This window comes from Mucor velutinosus (assembly GCF_035048745.1).
Source record: "Mucor velutinosus strain NIH1002 chromosome Unknown tig00001563, whole genome shotgun sequence".
Taxonomy (NCBI): Eukaryota; Fungi; Mucoromycota; class Mucoromycetes; order Mucorales; family Mucoraceae; genus Mucor; species Mucor velutinosus.
The window spans coordinates 4,599,706-4,617,683 of NW_027041904.1; the positions used below are offsets into that span (position 1 = coordinate 4,599,706).

At 41.0% G+C, this 17,978-nt stretch overlaps 8 protein-coding genes across 8 annotated transcripts; 5 read left to right on the top strand and 3 right to left on the bottom strand.

Annotated features, from left to right (window-relative positions):
- Positions 1 to 239: 239 nt before the first annotated feature.
- On the top strand, positions 240 to 1,452 carry ATC70_010136 (uncharacterized protein; the record flags this gene model as incomplete). Its single annotated transcript, XM_064829356.1, has 6 exons — positions 240 to 329; positions 385 to 517; positions 577 to 772; positions 831 to 897; positions 953 to 1,250; positions 1,304 to 1,452. 6 exons carry the CDS (start codon positions 240 to 242, stop codon positions 1,450 to 1,452), a joined length of 933 nt encoding a protein of 310 aa, XP_064686558.1.
- Positions 1,453 to 1,610: 158 nt separating this feature from the next.
- Positions 1,611 to 3,286, top strand: ATC70_010137 (uncharacterized protein; the record flags this gene model as incomplete). The annotated part of the gene is made up of 6 exons (XM_064829357.1): positions 1,611 to 2,019; positions 2,083 to 2,134; positions 2,193 to 2,314; positions 2,370 to 2,409; positions 2,466 to 2,658; positions 2,720 to 3,286. The coding sequence occupies 6 exons, from the start codon at positions 1,611 to 1,613 to the stop codon at positions 3,284 to 3,286; spliced, it is 1,383 nt and encodes a 460-aa protein (XP_064686559.1).
- Positions 3,287 to 4,071: 785 nt separating this feature from the next.
- On the top strand, positions 4,072 to 5,673 carry ATC70_010138 (uncharacterized protein; the record flags this gene model as incomplete). The annotated part of the gene is made up of 1 exon (XM_064829358.1): positions 4,072 to 5,673. The coding sequence occupies one exon, from the start codon at positions 4,072 to 4,074 to the stop codon at positions 5,671 to 5,673; it is 1,602 nt and encodes a 533-aa protein (XP_064686560.1).
- A 2,756-nt stretch (positions 5,674 to 8,429) lies between these two features.
- On the bottom strand, positions 8,430 to 9,932 carry ATC70_010139 (uncharacterized protein; the record flags this gene model as incomplete). The annotated part of the gene is made up of 3 exons (XM_064829359.1): positions 8,430 to 8,999; positions 9,119 to 9,278; positions 9,340 to 9,932. The coding sequence occupies 3 exons, from the start codon at positions 9,930 to 9,932 to the stop codon at positions 8,430 to 8,432; spliced, it is 1,323 nt and encodes a 440-aa protein (XP_064686561.1).
- A 1,446-nt stretch (positions 9,933 to 11,378) lies between these two features.
- EDC3_2 (enhancer of mRNA decapping) lies at positions 11,379 to 12,264 on the bottom strand (the record flags this gene model as incomplete). Its single annotated transcript, XM_064829360.1, has 5 exons — positions 11,379 to 11,498; positions 11,554 to 11,819; positions 11,879 to 11,974; positions 12,034 to 12,102; positions 12,159 to 12,264. The coding sequence occupies 5 exons, from the start codon at positions 12,262 to 12,264 to the stop codon at positions 11,379 to 11,381; spliced, it is 657 nt and encodes a 218-aa protein (XP_064686562.1).
- A 412-nt stretch (positions 12,265 to 12,676) lies between these two features.
- Positions 12,677 to 13,948, top strand: ATC70_010141 (uncharacterized protein; the record flags this gene model as incomplete). Its single annotated transcript, XM_064829361.1, has 5 exons — positions 12,677 to 12,866; positions 12,928 to 13,118; positions 13,179 to 13,360; positions 13,410 to 13,489; positions 13,551 to 13,948. The coding sequence occupies 5 exons, from the start codon at positions 12,677 to 12,679 to the stop codon at positions 13,946 to 13,948; spliced, it is 1,041 nt and encodes a 346-aa protein (XP_064686563.1).
- A 124-nt stretch (positions 13,949 to 14,072) lies between these two features.
- Positions 14,073 to 15,051, top strand: ATC70_010142 (uncharacterized protein; the record flags this gene model as incomplete). Its single annotated transcript, XM_064829362.1, has 3 exons — positions 14,073 to 14,262; positions 14,321 to 14,513; positions 14,589 to 15,051. 3 exons carry the CDS (start codon positions 14,073 to 14,075, stop codon positions 15,049 to 15,051), a joined length of 846 nt encoding a protein of 281 aa, XP_064686564.1.
- Positions 15,052 to 15,128: 77 nt separating this feature from the next.
- On the bottom strand, positions 15,129 to 17,324 carry ATC70_010143 (uncharacterized protein; the record flags this gene model as incomplete). The annotated part of the gene is made up of 1 exon (XM_064829363.1): positions 15,129 to 17,324. The coding sequence occupies one exon, from the start codon at positions 17,322 to 17,324 to the stop codon at positions 15,129 to 15,131; it is 2,196 nt and encodes a 731-aa protein (XP_064686565.1).
- Positions 17,325 to 17,978: the final 654 nt, after the last annotated feature.

Here is a 17,978-nt window from a genome sequence, read left to right on the forward strand (position 1 = left end):
CTCAGGGCAGACAATTAGAGACCCTCCTCTCTGTCGCAAGGGCTTGAATTCTGAATAAAGAATGTTTAGCACATCACAACAGCACCTCAATACGATCCAGTAATGCACCAGGCGCTTGATTTCTCGAGTTACCATTGGGTGGCTTTTTAACATTGCACAGGACTCTTTTTACAGTTTTTTTTGTTCATTCTGAATTTTTTAACTTTTCAGCATCAATTACACAACTTGATTCAACTAACATGGCCATCAAGAAGAGACAGCAATACGAGGAGTCCGAATCAGAGCAAGAAGAAGAGTATACGTATGCTAATGATAGCCAAGATGAAGATGTTAGTATCGCAGCCATTGCAAATGATTTGACAGCCATGTTGATTCTTGATATAGGATGAATTAGAACCAAGTGAAGAGGAAGAGGAAGAGGAAGAGGAAGAGGAAGAAGAAGAGGAAGAAGAAGAAGAAGAGGAAGAGGAGGATGAAGAGGAATACAAGGCAGCACAACTAGCAAAAATTAAAAGAGGTATTACTCACAATAGCAACTACAGATTGGACTGCGGGCTAAATCGAATGGGTGGATAGATCTGGCGCATGTTTCTTTTGAGCAACTGGCTGATTTGAAAGGGAAGATGGGAGAGAAAGGATTTGTGAAAGACGAAAAGAAAAAGATATCCAAAGATCAGATTTTGAAGGATCTGAAAGGTGCAGTTGGTAAATTGAAAAAAACCAACAGAGTAAAGTTGACAAAGCAAGATATGAAGAGAGAGAGCAAACACAGGTAGTGTATTTTACCAATTTGACAAAACAAAGTGGTCAATTGACAGTGCTATAATTAGACCTATGGAAATCTCATCCAAGCGCGCAGTGGGTCGTCATAGAGATGTTGTGCAGTTGCAAGCCGAGGTATTTGTGTTTGCCTATATTAGGAATACTGCAAAAATACTCATCACAACAATAGAAACGTCGTGATCCCCGCTTTGATAGACTTTCGGGTCAATTGAATCAAGATCTATTTGAGAAATCGTACAGTTTTTTGAATGATTACAAGAAATCAGAAATGGAAATGTTGAAAGAAAGCATCAAAAAGGAGCAGGATGAAGAGAAACAAGAGCACATGAAGGGCCTTTTGCTAAAAATGGTGTCAGCAGATAAGCAAGAGCAAGAGCGAAAGAGAAAGCAAGCCCTATTACGAGATAGAAAGAAGCAGGAATCAGAGTTGGTCAAACAGGGTAAAACACCCTATTTCTTGAAGAGATGTAAGTGCGACCCTTGTTGTCAGTAGTATGCCATGCTCATTCCCCTTTCATAGCCGAGAAGCGCAAGCTTGATTTGATGGATAGATACGAGAAACTGGGCGCCAAGAGTGTTGATCGCATCTTGGAGAAGCGTCGCAAGAGAAACACAACAAAGGACAGAAAGCATTTGCCATTCAACAAGAGAAGATCAGCAGCGGAGTGATCCGTTTGATATTGTTTTTGTACTAATAAGGTTATCATCATGTAAATTAAGAAATAAATTGTCAATCTAGAGACATGGTACAAAAGCACAAGAAAAAAAAAGTATATAAAGAGGGAAGTTTAAGCGAAGAAGAAAAGATTATTTTCAAATACCCTAGCATGCGTTCGATTCAATTGTCCTGTGTTATTCTGGTTGCAATTGCATGTTTCTTGACTTCATCTGTGGTGATGGCAAAGCCCACCTCAAGTGTATCCAAGCATAGCCATCAGACAAAGAATTACCGTCATTCCTCTACCCTATCCAAGAAGAAGAAGAAACATACTACCGTCAAGAAGAAGACTACCATCAAGAAGAAGGCTACTACCAAAAAGCACACTACCAAATCTACCTCTGTTTCTGCTGCATCTGCTGATATTTACGGTAAGCATCGATTGATTGCTTACGTTGTCGATTGGGAGATTCCTAGCGTTGTAAACTGGAACAAAGTGGACCATGTTGCCTACGCATTTGCTGAACCTGATGCTAATGGTGCTCTCAAGTCATTTACTGATAGTCTGTTGAAGAAATGTAGGTTAATTTCTTCGTGACACAAAACATTGAATCATCTAACCACATTTCAATCCTATTTAGTTACTACTGAAGCTCACAAAAATAAGGTCGGCGTCAGTATCAGCGTGGGAGGGTATGTTGATTCATTCTGTCGTCTTGTATCCAATTTATTGATATGCTCCTTTTCGTAGCTGGAGTGGCTCAAAGCACTTTAGTACCTTGGTCAAGTCTTCCTCCAAGCGTAAGACTTTTGTTGATAACATTGTGGCATTAGTTGCTGACTATGACCTTGATGGCGTCAATCTTGATTGGGGTAAGTGTATCTCATCTTATCAATTAAACGCAACTGTATTGACACCATGGTACAGAATATCCCAATGACCCTAATGGTGTTTCTTGTAACGCAAAGTAATATATGAGTTCAATATTGCAATATAAGGCAGCTAACATAAAATCACTTATAGGGATAAGGACGATACTGCCAATTACCTTGTGTTCATTCAAGAATTACGTAAAGCGCTGGACTCTAAATACAATTCCATTCACAAGTTGATTACGGTTGCTGTTGGCACAAATCCTTTCAATGATGCTAAGCAAACACCAATGGCAAAACTTGACAAAAACTGGGCATCTGCTGTTGATTCATTCTATATCATGGTAGTTACCTTGTATCCAAATCTAAATATCACAATGCTAACTATAATGGCTTGGAAATTAGGCTTACGATATTAGTGGTAGCTGGAACACAGTGACCGGTCCAAACGCACCTCTCTTGAAAGGAAGCTCTTATGACTCTAGTGTAGCACAGGCTGTCTCTGCTTGGCATAACGCAGGCATTCCATCTAATCAACTGGTTGTTGGTGTTCCCTTTTACGGCCTTGCTCTCAGAACCAGTAAAGCCATTACCTCCTCGTCTGGTTTATCTGTAAAGTTAGCTGCCTCAAGTGCCATCAAAGGCGACGAATATGATGAATCGAGCAAAGACGACTGCCCTAATTCTACTGCCAGTTACTCTGGCGAGTTCCAGTGGAGATCCATTGTCAAGCAAGGCGTCTTGAAGAATAAAAATGGCTGGAAGTCCTACTGGGATGATGGATCAAAAACTCCTTATGCTTATCAATCCAATAACAACAAATTTCTTTCATTTGACGACCCTAAATCCTTAACAGAAAAGGTGGATTATATCAACAAACAAAGCTTGGGTGGTGCCATGATTTGGTCCTTGGAAATGGATGATTCTAGTAATACACTTTTGAACTCTCTTCAAGGTGTTCGAAAGGACTAAATTTCGTCTGAATAGTTCAATACTGTATTTTTAAATTAAATAAACCTATTTCATTCAATTTTGTGGTCACATTTCGTTTTTGGTCTTGCCAGGTTCCTCTGAACGATCCCAATTACTGTTGCTTTTGATCTCATTGTATTACATGTCACTTGTGTTGCTAATAGCTAGATTAAGCTATACAGAAACCATTAAGGCATAGCTTGGATTTCAAATTGACACAAAATTGATTGTTTAATATCCTTTACTCACCTTGTTCATGAATACGACCTCTGTAACATCTTGTGTTTAGCTGGGGTCCTTTCGGTTTTAATACGTCTTCAGCAGTTGATATGGGTCTCCCATTCCAGAATTCGCTGATTCGATAAGGCTAGTATCATTGCCGAATTCCGTTTTGAACCCGATGTCTGCTAGCTTCATGCTGAGATGCTTCAAAAATGATCCATTTTCAATATAAATGACATGCGCCTTCGTCTATTGGGCCTATTCCTTAGCCACTCCTTGAAGCGGCTTATATGGTACTTCAAGAAGGAACTTCTCCGGGTATTTTTTTTGTAGGCACCATATTACCATTTGTACTGAAATCACCTTCGTGTTGGCTTTTTAAATCATCGGTTTATCTCCCATGAATTGAAGCATTGATTTGCCACCAACCTGCAGCCAAAATTATTTTAATTTCAGATTAACATTCTATCTAGATTTGTTCATTTCCGAGGTTTTTGGATATGATTCGACCTATTTTGCTAGATTCGACTATGTAAAGTGTGATGGCCATGCCTTGCTTTCTAATGCTTGGCTATCCCATATGCTCCAGTTTATCCCAACGCAACCTCGCTTTCCAGCAACTCTACAACAATATCCAACAATGCATCCATATTCACTCCCAACGGAACCTCTCCATTCGTGGAAGAGCTACCGTTCTCAACACACTCATTTTCTCGAAACTCTGGCATGTCATGCGCAACTTTATTTTCACCAAAGCTCAATTACTCTCCTTACGCAGCCTTGGGTCCTCCTTCATTAACTTTCGTATCTTCCCCAAACTTTCCTTTAGAACCCTTCAACAGCCTCGCCATCATGGCGGCCTCCAAGTTTTAGATCCCATTGTCCAACAACAAGCTCTCCAATGGCGCTGGATTTGCCCCCTCATTTTAGCCGCCTGTCATTCACCACTATTACCGACATACACCACCCCAAGCATTCCACTCCTCCAGTACTCCCTGCAATGGTATTTCCACTCTACCGCTTTCTCTGATTACTTTTACTACTTACTCTTTCCTGCTGCTCGACAAACCATCTGGTTCCAACATCGACCCAGTCCACACCAAGCTTTCCTTAACATACTCACCAATGTCATTACCACCATGGATCGAATACCTCGTTCCTTCACAACCTGTCACTTAGATTTTCATACAGGTTTATCATTACCTTTCCTTGAAATTATCTTACATACCCTCCCTTCTACTCACCCCCATTTCTCTTCTTTCACAGCTCCAGATCAACTGTTTGACCGACATCACGCCGTCCAGAAACTGCTCGCAATAGATGTGTTTACCTTTGACTTCGACTTACAAGTGATCCGTCTTAGAAACTGGACCTTCCTTGAGTTTTGCCATTATCCAAGAATATCTCATCGAGTTGCCCGTTGGATTGAGGAAGGCCAAATCTACCTCCAACCATTCTTTCTCGCTCTCTGCCGTCAGGCCCCTCGCCATTCATTTACCAGTGCCTCCTTTGGTGCCAACCCCCACAACATCCGCCCACTCATTCGCCGTCTAATCAAACCTATAACACCACTACCTTCAACAGTGCCACTCAACAGTATTCAATACTACAAACACTTGGTTTCCACTGACATGCCCACCATCAACACTTCACCTCTTTCCCCCTCCCAATGGCGCCTCTTTTGGAAACTACCTATTCTCCTTCAATCCCGAACTGTATGGTATAGACTTATCCATCGAAAAATTCCCTCCAAATCGATCCTCCACCACTTCATCCCCACAACTCACCCTTCACCTTCGTGTCCTCTCTGTTTGACCCAGAGCCCGGAGGATATCCAACATTTCTTCTTTACTTGTCCTCTCAAACTCGCTGTATGGCGGTTCCTCGCCACTACATACCTATCCCACACACCGATGACCGACGACGTCCTTCTCCCATTCCTCCACGGCATTCAAACTCTATCCATAGCTGAACCCACTCGCTCTGCCTCCTTACCTTTTCCAGAGCTTACCGTTTACCAAGTTTTCGCTACCAGTCTACTCTGTATATGGCAAGCCCACTGGCGCTCCATCTTCGACCATGTCCCTTTTGTCACTCTCAACGTTAACACATCTATTGCCCGTTCTCTGTCTCGCTTGGAATCGGAATTACAGTTTGATTTGTAAGTATGTACCCCCACGTATTTTATGGTCGTATTCCACTTCCTTGCTTCCCTTTTCATTTCCTTGCCTTTAAAAATATATCCAGTCTTCTTCTTCCCTCATCATGACATTTAGAGGACTTTAAATAAAAAATGGAGTACAACTCCCCTACAAAAAAAAAAAAAATGCTTTCTAATGCATCCTTGGAGTACTTTTCAAGGCGAATCCAATGGTATCAAATAAAACAGATTATTTGAATAAAATTGCCGAGCTATTTTTGAAAATATGAAATGGCGTTTTTGGCAAAATTGTTGACATTTTACATAACAAAGTTTCACAAACAAAGTTTTAGAGGTTGCCCTGGATCGAGAGAAACATTTTGATTCAATATATATCATATTAAAAGTCTTCATTTTCAAGGTGAAAAATGCGATCGTTTGATTTTTGATGGAAATCATGAGGTATCCCTCATGGCTTTTGGTCGATTTTTGACAAACTTAAAAAAAAGTGAGCAAACGTGCCACGGAGATACCGCTAATCAAGAGCAATTGTTTGGCCCTATTCTGGCGGTCTACAACAGCTTTTAACGCGAAAAAACGCGACTTCAATATATAAAAATTTTGCTGTGTTTTACGTATTTTAGAGTAGCTGGATACAATGCAATCATGATGTCTGCCCCTTTATGAGCTACTTTCATTAAAGCAAACGTGAGACATCATCGGTGTGTCAAATCCACATTCAGAGGCGTTCCTAAAAGGTCCTATATAAGGTAGACGACCAAAGGTAAAAATTCATTATATGCTACTAGCCGATCTATCTCGCTATGCTCAATGTCGGCATCGCCCTGCGGGCTCTCACCGAAGACATTTTAAACCAGATATTATACATTTTGGTATATCAAGTAGATTTTATACAATCAATTATTAGTTAGTAAAAAAAAGCTTATATCAGAGCCAGAAGGAGAAGAGAAAGTATCTCCCTCAGCATCCTTTTTGGTTACACTGATATCAAACGAAACCTACTATTGGGACAACATGAAAGAAAATTCAGGTTTTATGCAGCATTTGTACATCACAATGGTCATTTTCTGATGATAGGATTGTCATATCATTCGCTGCTGCTGATGCTCTAAATAAGATGGCAACATAAAGCGGGTCGTAAGTAAATACAGGACTTGTGTAAGATCTACAGCGACTTTTTTGAGATACTGTCATTGCAAAAAGACACCTTCATGAGGCAAAGCTCCCCAAAAAAAAAGTATTTGTGCTAAGCAATTGTCCTTTCAATTCCACGATCTCCGTTTAATCAGCATCGCAATCATCATTGTCATCAGCAGAAAGGTATTTAGGTCAGTCAGCAGCAAGCTGTCGCCAAAACCAATTCAAACTCAGTTTGTTTGTTTTTTCTCTTCAAGATTGGACGGATTTCGTCTTTTTTCGACTTCTTTCATCTATTTTGTGATATCCGACTATATAAACTGTGATGATCACCCTACGCTTCTTAATACATTCTTGAAATACTTTTCAAGACGCTTCCAATGGTGCTGATTGCAACAAGTGTTTTGAATGAAATTATTGAGCAATTTAATAAAATTTGAAATCAGGTTTTTAGTGAAAATAACCATATTTTGCATATGAAAGCCTCGTAAAAGTAGTTTCAGAGGTTGCTTTGGATCGAGAGAAGCATTTTGATTTAACATATACCATAGTAAAAGCCTTCATTTTCAAGGTGAAAAACGCGATCGTTGGATTTTCGATGAAAACCATGAGGTATTCCTCATGCTTTTTGGTCGATTTTTGGCCATGTTTTTTTTTGGCCCAAAAAGTTGAGCAAAGGCGCCAGGAAGTTGCTGCTACTGAAGTACGATTGTTTGGCGTTATTCCAATGGCTCAGAAAGGTCTGCATGTCAAGATATGAAGGTTTGAAAGCTGTCTAATTTGGTTATGTATTGCTTTATAGAGTTTATTTACATGGCATGAATCACTTCTTTGGTAGCTGCAATTTACTGGAAAGGCAGTTCTGCAGCTTGTGCAACTTTTAAATCGAATAGAAGGCATATTGAATTTAGTAAGCTTGATAATAATGGAAATGAAAACCCGAATTTGCTGCTTGAATACTATGGTTTTGCATCTTTGCTTCGCTACGGTAAAGCCGTCATTAAAACCAATACTATCAAGTATTGGATTCAATACCTAATTACCATGGCTTTGCACCTTTGCTTTGCTACGGTAAGCTCCCCAAACCCCTCCCCAATGTCGGCTTCTCCGGTGGTTTTATTCACTTTTGTCCAGCTCTCAATTCTTTAGAATTATATTTGACAGAATGTGATTAGCTTGCCTATTTTTTAAAAACATAATTTTCCAGTATCTATTGTGAAGATGGAGCACTCCATTGTACCAGTGTGAGCTACTCTGCATACAATGCCCTAGAATATGTAAAGATTGAGACAAGCAATGCTTAGTGTTTGATGATTTACTACTGCTCCATTTCGGGACTCATGACAGTGTCACAGACTAAATATTGTGCACTGAAATCAAGATGACACTACCAGGATGCAAGAAATGTTTATGCTGCTATTCAGAAAAAGCTAGTAGTTTATTAATATATAATAGGTGTTGAGGATTGTGTAGTAGAGGTAAGAGGGGTATTTTTTTTTGTGAGGTTTGTTGTTATATGAGGTTATGGCATAAAGAACTTTCATCTCTTCCAGAAGCTAGAAACGTTTCTTGAGCCATCTAAAATTTATATATAATTGGTGTAATGTTGCTGAATGGAGCAATTTAAACAGATTCGGTGATGTCCAAAGGAGTCCAGCCATCACTACCATAGTTGAGCAAGACACGATTATCCTTAATAGTAACAAGACCCTTGGCTTGGTAGCCAGTAGGACCTCTGATGTCTAATTCAGTAGCAAAACGAGCAAGACGATATTGTCTAGCGAGTTCATGACGAGCGGCAACTTCGCCACCTTCAACAGACTTGGACTTGGCCCATTCAAGTGTCTCAATTTGATATTCCTTGATCATGTTTTGGTATTCTTGATAGGCAGGAGTAGTAGGTGTATCCAATTTACCAGCAGGGACGGGATCAATCTTCTTTTCATCCAAGGTCTTCTTCTCCTTATCACCAGTGATGTTACCAGGCAAAGCAGCGCTGTCGACAAAGTTTTGTAATTCATTGTAGTCCTTGGTGAAGTGAATCTTTGTAGCAACAACAGGATCCAAAAGAGGAGTAATCAAGTTCCAAACGGTAGAGAAGACCCAAGGAGCTCTGTGAATCAAACAAGAGCCCAAAGTCTCGGGGTAATATGCTTCGAAGCAGGTTACCAAAAATTTGACAAAATCGAAATCCTAAATTGAACAAGTTAATATTGATGGTTACACTTGTACCTTTTACATTTCGCTGTTGTGATCCCCTTTTCTCGCTTTCCTTTTCCCCAACGAAAATGTAAAAGAAAAGTACCACTTACCATGTTCTTGAGAGTGAAACCATCCATGTTGAAAACAATACAAGCAGCCTCGACAGGTTGATGGACAACGACACGAGATGTTTCCATGACGTACATGGTCAAAAGTTTAATTACTTCTACGGGTTGATCTTCCTTGTGATGGAGGTTGACATTGATGAAGCTAATAATCGATAATGAGGAACAAAATTTCGTGTTTCATCTTTGGCATGTGTTTAACCTACCAAATACCACGGCCAGCCTTATCAGGGCCACCCAAGTAGGCTTTACCAGAATTGAGTTGAGTGATGAAACAATCGCCCAATTCGGGCTTGGCTTTGTTAAGTTCATCACGAATACCATTCTCGCCAAGAGCAACAATGTCATCAAGACGATGGACTAAACGCCAACGAAGCGTGTTGGTCAACATGTTGTAAGCAGCATCCAAATCCCATTTACGAGCACGCAAGAAACGGAGAACGACGGCATCTGGGTTGTCAGTGGCAACCATTCCCCAGAAAGTCTTACCAAGTAGAGTACCGGGAATCAAAGGCAATGCCTTTTCGAGGGGCAATGTCAACCAAGTGGGATCAGTAGTGGTGCCAATGAATACATCCTTTTGTTGAGTAGTTTCCTTCTTGGAGAACCAACCACCTTTCTTGACAGGAGCTTCCTCTTGCTTCACAGGCGTATATTCGGTACCTTTTTGCTTGAAGAGATCGAAAAGGCGAATCCAAAGTTGCTTGAGCATGTCTTGTTCCTTGACTGTCAAATTACCGACATGTCCAGGCAAAGGTTCGGTGGTAGCGGTAGTGTTAGTTAAAGCAGTAGGAGACATTGTTACTCAATTGTATGTTAAAATGATGAATTCAAGAACAAAAGAAACACGGCTTTATATATGGGAGAGGGAATTGCTAGAAAAAAAAACTAGTCCCTGTAATCATTGTGTAATACGAAGCTAACAAATATGGGACTTTCAAGCTGAGTGTTTAAATTTGCAGCTAAAGAAGGCGACGACAAGGCATTTGATGCGTCAATGTAGTTTGCAATAGTAAACTTCATTTGTATAATGTTGTTGCTTGAGATTCTCATAGTCAAACACGATAGCAATCATGCATCAATTCTGATCTTTTCTATTACTACTCTGATTTGCATTTGAAACCGAATTGAATCAGATTCAGGTACGAAGTAATCGGACTTTTTTTTCTCATCCCAACACCCAAGAATCATTTGATTCTTGATCCTCTTGTGGGAATAACTGCTTTCATGGCCTTCCTGTTCAATACACTAGTTTTAGCTATTAATACATTGACATGGCTTTTGAATTGGGTTACATGTATAGCACGCACATGTATGCATTAACACATGAAAAATGTGATTTTCATTGTCAATGTCAATTGGATCGTATCTACCAAAAACCAAGGACGATGAATAGACCAACTTGCCATTGTAACATGCAAAATGAAAACCTATATATACAAAGATTCTTGTTTGTATCATTGTCATTGATTTATGGCATAGCACATGATAGCATTGTGAAATGAGAGACAAACAACAAGCGATCCTCTGATCTCAAAGGGACAGAATGGGGTTGAAGGACAAGTAATGGTTACATGCATTGATTCTTTTTTAGATTAGTATGGTTATCGTATTGTCATCCTTTCCTTTTTGTATTGATTTAATATTATGAAAAAAACAGACGAAACAACCTTAAAACACTCTTTATCTTGCTGTAGTGTTGATATTTTGTAGCAGTTGTCCTACTACAATCTATGCATCCGTGCACTTTAAGCTTGGTGGTTCCTGAAAAACCAGAATGCATCTCAAAGACTATGTGTGAAGTTTTTTTTTTTTTTTTTTTTCTACTTGCGTATATCAACCATTTCACTTCTACTAATTGACCATCGTAAAAATGTCAACATCTATGGGGTAAGGTAGTCTATTACAGTTTATTATAGTGTGGGGATTAAGGTCAGAGAAAACAAGATGCATATATTGGCTGTACCACCGGATGGATCTGCTATACACTGACTGTGAACGCAAACTTTACTGCGCTGATGATGATATGAAATCTTCATTACACAGAAACATGTGAATGAGAGTTGACTTTAAAGAGACATAGCAGAAGTATCCCCAAACATTTTGAGAGCATCAACATCACAATCATGGTCATTATAGCATGTTCCAATTAACATGCTCTTGTTTTCTCTCTCCTTTTCAATGCACAAGATTTAAAAAGTGGGGTAGGGCTAAAAATCTTACAAAGTGTGCATGGTAGCTTTTATTAATTGACCTTACTCTTGAGTGAGATGGGTCTATAACACACATTAGCGCCCTTATAGACACCATCTTGGATGAACAAATCGCCAGAAGTGAAGCCAACAGTGATATGTGGCCAGAATGCCTATGATTGAAACGATGTAAGTACATTTGAAAGGCACGAGGCACTCAAGACTTACACTGGGATCAAAGAGAGCAGTATTTCCACCTTTCTTGGCAAACAATTGGAACACTTTTTCACGGATGTTGACAAGATTAGGAGCGGAGACAATGAGTTGGTATACAACCTTGCCATTGACATCTTCTTTGCCGAGACAAACAATCTTGACTTTGCTGGATTGAATCTTTTCTTTCAGGGCGATTTGGTTGACTTGATCAATGGTGATACCAGTGGTGGCGAGGACGCCAAATTCAGGAGGGGAAATGACAGTAATGTGCGATTCACCTGCGTGAAATGGAAATTTAGTCAGTTATTGACGAAAAACGCTGTGCGTGTAATAGTACCTCTGTTGAGCAATGGAACCTGCGTTGAGTTGAGGATGTCAAATACAGGCTTGACATATTGGAAATCGAAATTCATGCCCAACCAAGATGCATTGCCTATGGAGATCGAATGTTTAGGCATTTGCAATGGGTTCAGTGTGTGAACAAACATTTACCAGCAGGATGTGATTGAAAGGGTATCTTTTTGGTTGAGAGGACCTTTTTATTGATCTGAATGGCATCTCCTGTAACAAGATTAGCATTAATTCTCCATCCAATCTCCAACAATGTGTCATTTTACCTTGATACGGAACACCCAAGGGGGTTTGCTTCACTTTTTGGGTAGCTGGCGAAGCAAAAGTAGATCCTACCAATGCAGCCACAAACACAATCAAGTTCAACTTCATAATAACAAGCAAATAAACAACGCACAGTAAAACTAAAAGAATGATATGAAACAGAAAGCGAATTTAAATAGAATATTGCCACTGTGACCCACAAACATAACGTTTCCACAACCTGGCCAATCAAAGCCAACATTTGCAGCCATTAGCCGTAATATTACAAGATTGCAGGTACAATTCACTTGTAAAACTGTATAAACGTGCATCTCCACAAGCACATCAAATCAAGAAAAAGATGCCGTATTTGTACCTGTATGTTTCTTTGCTAGTGTTCATGATGTCTGTTTGACATTTCACCTAGGAAAACATCAGCTGATTCTCAAGCATCCCTTAATATAAAGAACAATAAGCCCCGGAGCTTTCCTTCTCTTTTTTTTTTTTCTAGCCCTTTCATTTTTGCATGCTAATGTAAACTATGCAAAAATTGTTCTGTTGCTTTGTTCTATTCTGCATCACCGTGGTCAATGCAGCAAACGACTATTTTGATCTACTCCAAGAAGAATTTGAAGCAAAACCTACTGGGCAGGTACGACGGTTTTATATTACAGTAGAAGAAGGAATCTGGGATTATGCCAGTGAAATGGACGCAAGTGCAAACGTGCCCGGTAAAATGAATACCTATCGCAATGTTACCGTGCACAATTCATTAACATGATGATTCTGCAGATACCAATATACTGGGCACAAGGTATTACAAAGCTCTTTATCATGAATACGAGGATTCAAGTTATACCAAGAAAAAGAAGCGCTTTAGCTGGCAGGGCAATATGGGACCTATCTTGAGAGCTGAAGTAGGTGATATTATTCAGGTGTTCTTTTGGAATAGAGCCACTAGAAACTATACAATGCATCCTCATGTAAGGCAAGAGATCTGGCAGGATTACAATTCTGGGCGTGAACATGATATGATTGTATAGGGTATCTTTTACGAGTTTGAAATGGAAGGCGCTCTCTTCAAGGGATCCTACGAAGAAAGTAGTATAGGACCCAACCAAAACTATACATACACATGGAATGTCTTGCCTAGAGCAGGTCCTGGACCAAATGATGGCACCTCTATCGTCTGGGGCTATCATTCCCATGTGTCTGAAAATGATATGTAAGTAATGAACATATGCTCTTGGCAGCCGTTGCTAATTTTATGATAGCTATGCTGGATTGTACGGTGCTATTGTGGTTTATAAAGCTGGCACTTTATCGAATGACCAAATTGTAACATCTGTATTTGGTAAATGCATTATTCGATATAGTCTATAATATGAAACTCATCGCGCTATATGCTGTTATAGTGGGAGATGAGAACCTTTCGCCTTATCTTGCAAAAACAATGTCCACCTTATACCCAAACACCAATACATCTACATACACCAATGTTCAGCTATACAATGCCAACCAATTCAATTGTGTCAACGGGCTGATTTCGTCTGCACCAAAAGACCTGATCATTAGAAATCATACTGTAGATTGGCACCTCTTGGGATGGGGCACGTATTGGGACGTCAGATATATCAAATGGGAGAACAGCCAAGTCAGCTGGAATGACGAGGTTGTGGATTACATTCGTCTGATGCCAGCTTCGTTCTATACAGCCACAGTCAAGCCTTCCAGGCGTGAAGGTCGCTTTAAGTTTGGTTCACTAGACGATGAAGTGAATGGAATGACCATGAAATACCATGTTTCTCTGTAGTAATAATGTTTGACCTGACAGATCCGTGCTTTATTTCATTTCCTGAAGCCATTTATAATTCAATACAAATAAAAGACACCCAAATACCTCCAAAATCACTATAAAATTACCCTCGCTGCTCCAAATGACAGCTACTCTCAACCAAGCACTGAAAGACCCGGGACTTGAAAATATGCCATTGGTGTTGCCAAACACTACCAGGTTCTTATCCTTTCATGTGGCCTGTCACTTTCTTTCACCTTTCTTTTATGCTATGCTCTTCCAAACATTGAAAACTAGCTTTCTTCGTGCACGTCTGAATGCACCTTCAAGGGGTAATCAACAAAACAATCTGAAATGATCTAGATCAAGACAGTAACACATTTTTCATAGCTTTCCACGTTCGTCTCTATGGTACGCAAAATTCATTGAAATCAGCCTTAGACAAGAAATCGATTCAGTTCACAAGCAAACAACTAAGACAAGCATTGGAGCAGAAAGACGTTGTATTCTATCAAGCACCAGCAGGCGTTGGACGTACGTTTATGTGGATGTATATATCAGCTGGTGTGCAATTGATGTTTTGGTATCTATACATGCTTTTTATCTCTATACATATACCATGCACATCTTACTTATTCAACATCGCCTTTTCTTATAGGGGTAACTTGGCAAGTCTGGCCTATGTAGCCTACACAGTCAAGGACGGAGAAGAAGAAGATGCACCCGTTGTACTTGCACCACAAGGCACGCGTATGGCAGTTGCAGGAGGATTGGTTACAGTAGGCGTTGCTATTGCGTCTTTGATGTGTTTGTACCCCTGGAGATATGTGGATAAACTCATCTTGTTGAAGGGAGCCAGCGCAGTCAGATTGGTAACTCATGCCCGTGTCTTGAAATCACACAAGTACAGAGAATACCCTATTGAGCAACTTTACTGCAAGCAAAAAGTGTTTACTGGTGTAGGCAAGCATGGCACAGACGCAGTGGGCACCAAGGCAAATTCATCTCACATCTTTTTGGGTGCCAAGGGAGAGAAGATGGCTTACATGCTGGATAGAAAGGGCTCTTTTATGGATAGTAAATTGTTTGATGGATTATGGTTTAATGCGCATGGAAAATAAAAGGATATCATAATTTGTATATTAGTGCTATATACTGTATGTACAATTATAAAATGAGTATGTAAAGGGTATGATGATTATTGCGGTGGTGGTGATGGTGGTGGTGGTTGCTTTTGTTCGTAATCAGGGAAATAGGTGGCAAATGTCTTTTTCAGTTCTTTGATGTAGGCGTTGGATGGTTTCAATTCAGTTGCTGTTGCTGATGATGCTGATGATGACTGATCCATAGTCTCGTCTGAGGCCTCAGATCCAGCTAAACTGCTTGAACTGGTGCTTGTGCTTATGCTGGCTTCTGGCGAGCTGGATGATGGCAGCATGTTCTTCCACAAGTTGTAGTCATCGTTGTTATCACCTCCCAATTGGTCTGTTTGCTGTACGCGATGCTTCATTACTCGCAATGTCATCTTGAGGTTCTTTTGCGCGCGTGCCTTGATGTGTGGATTAGCTGCCTTTTTCAGCATAGCCATGGCATCACTGGCAATCAACAGCCAATGCAACTCGACGGAACATGGCAGTCGACAGTACAGCACATGGAAGATCTTGGAAATCGAATCACAGCTGACAGAGACGATCAGCAGTGCACGCTCACCGTCAAAGCGTTCCATATTGGCGCCCAGTAGATCGGTGGATGAGGGGGATCGCATGAGCCGTGTTTCCAATGTGAGCCAATACGCATAATACAACTGGTTCAAATAGATGGCATAAGGGTTCTCGCACTGCTGAATACGATCTGTCTGCAGATACTCTAATGGTGAATCACAGAGTCGGTACTCGACAGGCAGCGATTTCCAAAAACTGATCAACTGGTTCTCAAGACGCTCCACATCATGGACTGAAATAGTGCTGAGACTGCCAGCAAAGAGCTGGTATTTGAGCTGATCACTGCGGGCCGACATTTGGCAGTTGTGAAGACGCACGACGTGGTGAAACACTTGAGTGGCCTGCTCCACCTCGCCTCTCTCGTTGGACAAGACAGCAGGCAATCCAATACCACTGTCAAACAAGATGGATGAAAAGTCGGCCAATCCATCGTAAATCATATACATGTTGAGTTCCAGGTACCGAGCAGCGTAGAATAAGCGTCGCCATGACTCTGCTACAGCTTGCTGAGGTGTGATGTGAGGTGAATCAGGTACCAATGTGCGAAGGGTGTCCACGTATTTGTCTTTCAACTGCAGCGTCATACGCCAGCACAGACTGGTATACAATCGACCCTCACCATTCTGCAGTGTGATAAAAGCACATTGAGCCAGCAACATGAGAGCACCCGCAATCAAAATGTCAGGCTCCTGCTCAAACAGCACATCCTCCAACATGTCCTTGGCTTCCTGTCGTAAGGATTCTGCAAAGCTCTCTCGCGAAACGGGCCAATCCATAGGCGTGACATGCTTGCACTGTGAATATGCAACGAATGCACAGCACGCGGTTGCAGTGAGTGAATTGGGATGTGCTTCCAAGAGCGGTAAGAAGCAAGGCTTGGAGAAGATGGGACTGATCAATCCAGCGCATGCAAAATAAGATTGTACCAGCTGTCTTTTGATTGCGGTTCTGGCTTCAGCTGAATCAGGCTGAGATGGTGCAATCAGCAACTGACGAGAGTGTTGCTGTTGTTGCTGTTGCTGTTGTTGCTTCTTTTTAAAGAAGCTGTGTAGTACTTTTTCAATCTGGAGCATCTTGTTGGTGACCTGTAGTTGTTGTTGTGTGCGATCTGCAGCGTGGTAGTTGGGTGTTCGCAGAGGTGTTGCATTGGTAAAGCAGCGTAAGGATTCGGTTAGAAAGACGGCTACATCAGCGATGCTGCGAATGGATGTCTGGAAGCGTATGCCCTGAGGTCCTTGGCTGACTGTCAGTTGCCATTGATGGGAAGTGGATTTCACCAATGCTGACGTTGTTGCAGGACTGATTTTCATGCGTTTTGTATGGATATGCGAACAATGCGAAGGATCTGTGCATTCACAGCTTGTTGCTGCTGTTGCTGTGGAATGGATAGACACATCATCAACGTCCTCAAAGGTGGTTTCGTTCATGCTACTCGTAGAGCTGCCACTGCTTGTACTGGTGCTGCTACTACTGCTACTGCTTAGATCGCTGATGTTTTCTTGTGGTTGGATATGCACTTCTACGTTGAGCAGCTTCAGTTGTTCTTCCATGGCTTGCATCTCTTGCTCCATCATACGCACTTGCTCCAGCATTCTGTTCTTTTTCGATACAGGCACAACCTTTTTGATGACAGTTGGTTTTGCTGTAAACTTGAACACGCATGCCAAGTTCATTTTAACGCATCGATCACACTGAATGCCCTGGCTCACTTTACATTTCCTACGATGAGCACGACAGTTCTCGCCTGTTTAGATAAAGTAAGCATTCTAGTAGATATACAATACTCGAGGCAGCTTACATGGCTTGTTTCTTTTCTGCTTGTTTTCTTCATAAAAAGACATAATCACAGCCTTTTCAACCAAGGTAGAAAAAAAAAGAATGTAGGGAGTGAGGAAAAAGTTACCATTTCAGACGGCAAAAGATAGAATATACATGCACACTCTTTTGGCCACACTCGGGTTCTGCAGTGAGAGCAGTGGAAAAGCTAACCAGAATGAGGGAGGTCATTTGGGGAGGCATCTCAACTTCGGAGTCTTACATTAACCGACCCGCGTTCGTTGGAGTGTGCAAGTAGATGAAAGCATTGGATAATGATAAGGCCCCTTCAAGAGAAGAAGGAGGAGGAGGAGGAGGCACATTGCCCATTGGAGGAGGTGGAGGAGGACAAGGAGAGGATGCTACATGTATGACATTTATCAACGTGTTTAATGAAAAATCAAGGGCATCTTTGAAATGGAACAGGATGGGATAGGCGCCCTCCTTTTTTGCAAGCATGTTCTCAATAGGGATTAGATCGAAATACCAACACCATGGTAGGTGTTTCCTCA